The following is a 1,580-nucleotide window of genomic DNA, read 5'->3' as shown; positions in this document are numbered from 1 at the left end:
TATGTCATCGTTATATGTTAACCAAATCTATCATTGAAGGACCTACGTATGGAAGAATCTTAAAAACAAGGAACAATAATTACATTAAAGGGTAGTACTACATGGAACCCACTTGTTTCTACAAAAAATTCAATGGTCAAAATATCCCATTATTGAATATTGACCACGACGTGCTTCATTACGGTGGCTCTTGGCTATATTAGCTTCTCATGAGTCATTTTTAATTTACTATTATTATTAGAGGAGTAACCGGGACAGTAATTTTTGTAATTTTTAGTCATTAAATAGTCATCAATGATAAGTTCAATAATATGAGATTAGTGTAAAATTTAATCTAATAACTCACTTTTCTTATACTTTTCTTTAATAAAGTTGATGCCTCTAAACTTTTCCTTATTATTATTTATCTGCCTGCCGAAACTAACATATATGGACAACTAAAGGTTGTCATTTTTGAAGATGTAAATTTTCCTCTACATACCATTAGCATCCATGTTTGTACTTTGTACATCATCACTCACATTCACAAGAAGAAAGGGTTAATAATAACCCCTTAAAAACAAAAACTAATTAAAAAAAGGTTAAAGGAAAAAACTAAAACAAAACAAAAGCCGATTGACTGAGTCAAAACTGATTGAGCTGACCCGGACCACCACCACTCAAGCCGGGCATTCAAGCCCAAGCCCCATCTCACCATAATCCTTCAAATCGAACCTCCTCTTCTTAACGGGAACCACCTGATCCGCACGTGCCGAAGAAGAAACCGGTTCGAACCCAAGCGTAAGGTCTAGACCAAGCCCGCTTCGGTCCTCATCGGTTCGCTCAACGCGCTTCCGGTTGGACTCCGGCTCGTCACGGAAAAGAACCGAAGCAGCCTCGGCGGTAGTCTCGACCGACACGATGCTCTCACTCTCTCTCTCTTTGCTCTCTCCTCCTCCTTCCGCGGCGGTGACCAACTCGGACTGGTGACTCAGCGACGACTCGTGATCCAGACTGGCGGAATGGTTGACGACCTCGTCAACGTTCAGCAACGCGGTGGTAGTTGTAGTGGCGGTGGTCGTTAATTTCTGGGCGTTGGGCTTGGTCTTGGGCTTGGGCTGGGAGTGTGATCGCTTGCGTGAGCGAGTCTTGAGTGGGTGGCTGGGGTTGTGAGTGGAGAGGGCGGAGTTAGAGTCGTCCTTGGTGACGTGGCGTATGTCGTATGCTTTGAGTGGTGGGCCCCGGCCGTTGGCGGCAGCTTCGGAGGTGATGGGAGTGATTGGCGCGCCTTTCAAGACGGCTTCAACTGCCGCCTGGCAGAGCTGCCAGCTGCCCGACCACAATAGGCCCACGGAACCGTAGATTGGGTTGACTATCCTCCCGCATGCCTCGTACAGCAAGGACCGAAAAATGGCTGCATCAATTCATGATTGTTAAAATCTTGGAAGCTGATGATTAATTCATTATGTATGTAAAAAAAGGGAGGAAGGGTACCGCCAATGAGTTATAGTTGAAATGGCATAATCTTTCCATACTCAATTAAGAGGTTGCGAGTTCGAATCTTTTATCTTAAAAAAAATAGAAAAAGGGGAGGAGGAGGA

General features: G+C 44.3%; 1 protein-coding gene across 1 annotated transcript in view; it reads right to left on the bottom strand.

Annotated features, from left to right (window-relative positions):
* LOC107635734 (LOB domain-containing protein 41) overlaps nucleotides 377–1,580 on the bottom strand; it is a gene marked incomplete in the record, with an annotated part of 1,666 nt that continues 462 nt past the window's right edge. The window contains 1 exon segment of the mRNA XM_016339290.2: nucleotides 377–1,396. Coding sequence (XP_016194776.1) covers nucleotides 660–1,396 — 737 coding nt within the window.

The sequence above is a fragment of the Arachis ipaensis genome, chromosome B04, assembly GCF_000816755.2.
Source record: "Arachis ipaensis cultivar K30076 chromosome B04, Araip1.1, whole genome shotgun sequence".
Taxonomy (NCBI): Eukaryota; Viridiplantae; Streptophyta; class Magnoliopsida; order Fabales; family Fabaceae; genus Arachis; species Arachis ipaensis.
The sequence above is the reverse complement of the archived record's forward strand: the minus strand, read 5'-3'. Positions and strand labels throughout refer to the sequence as shown.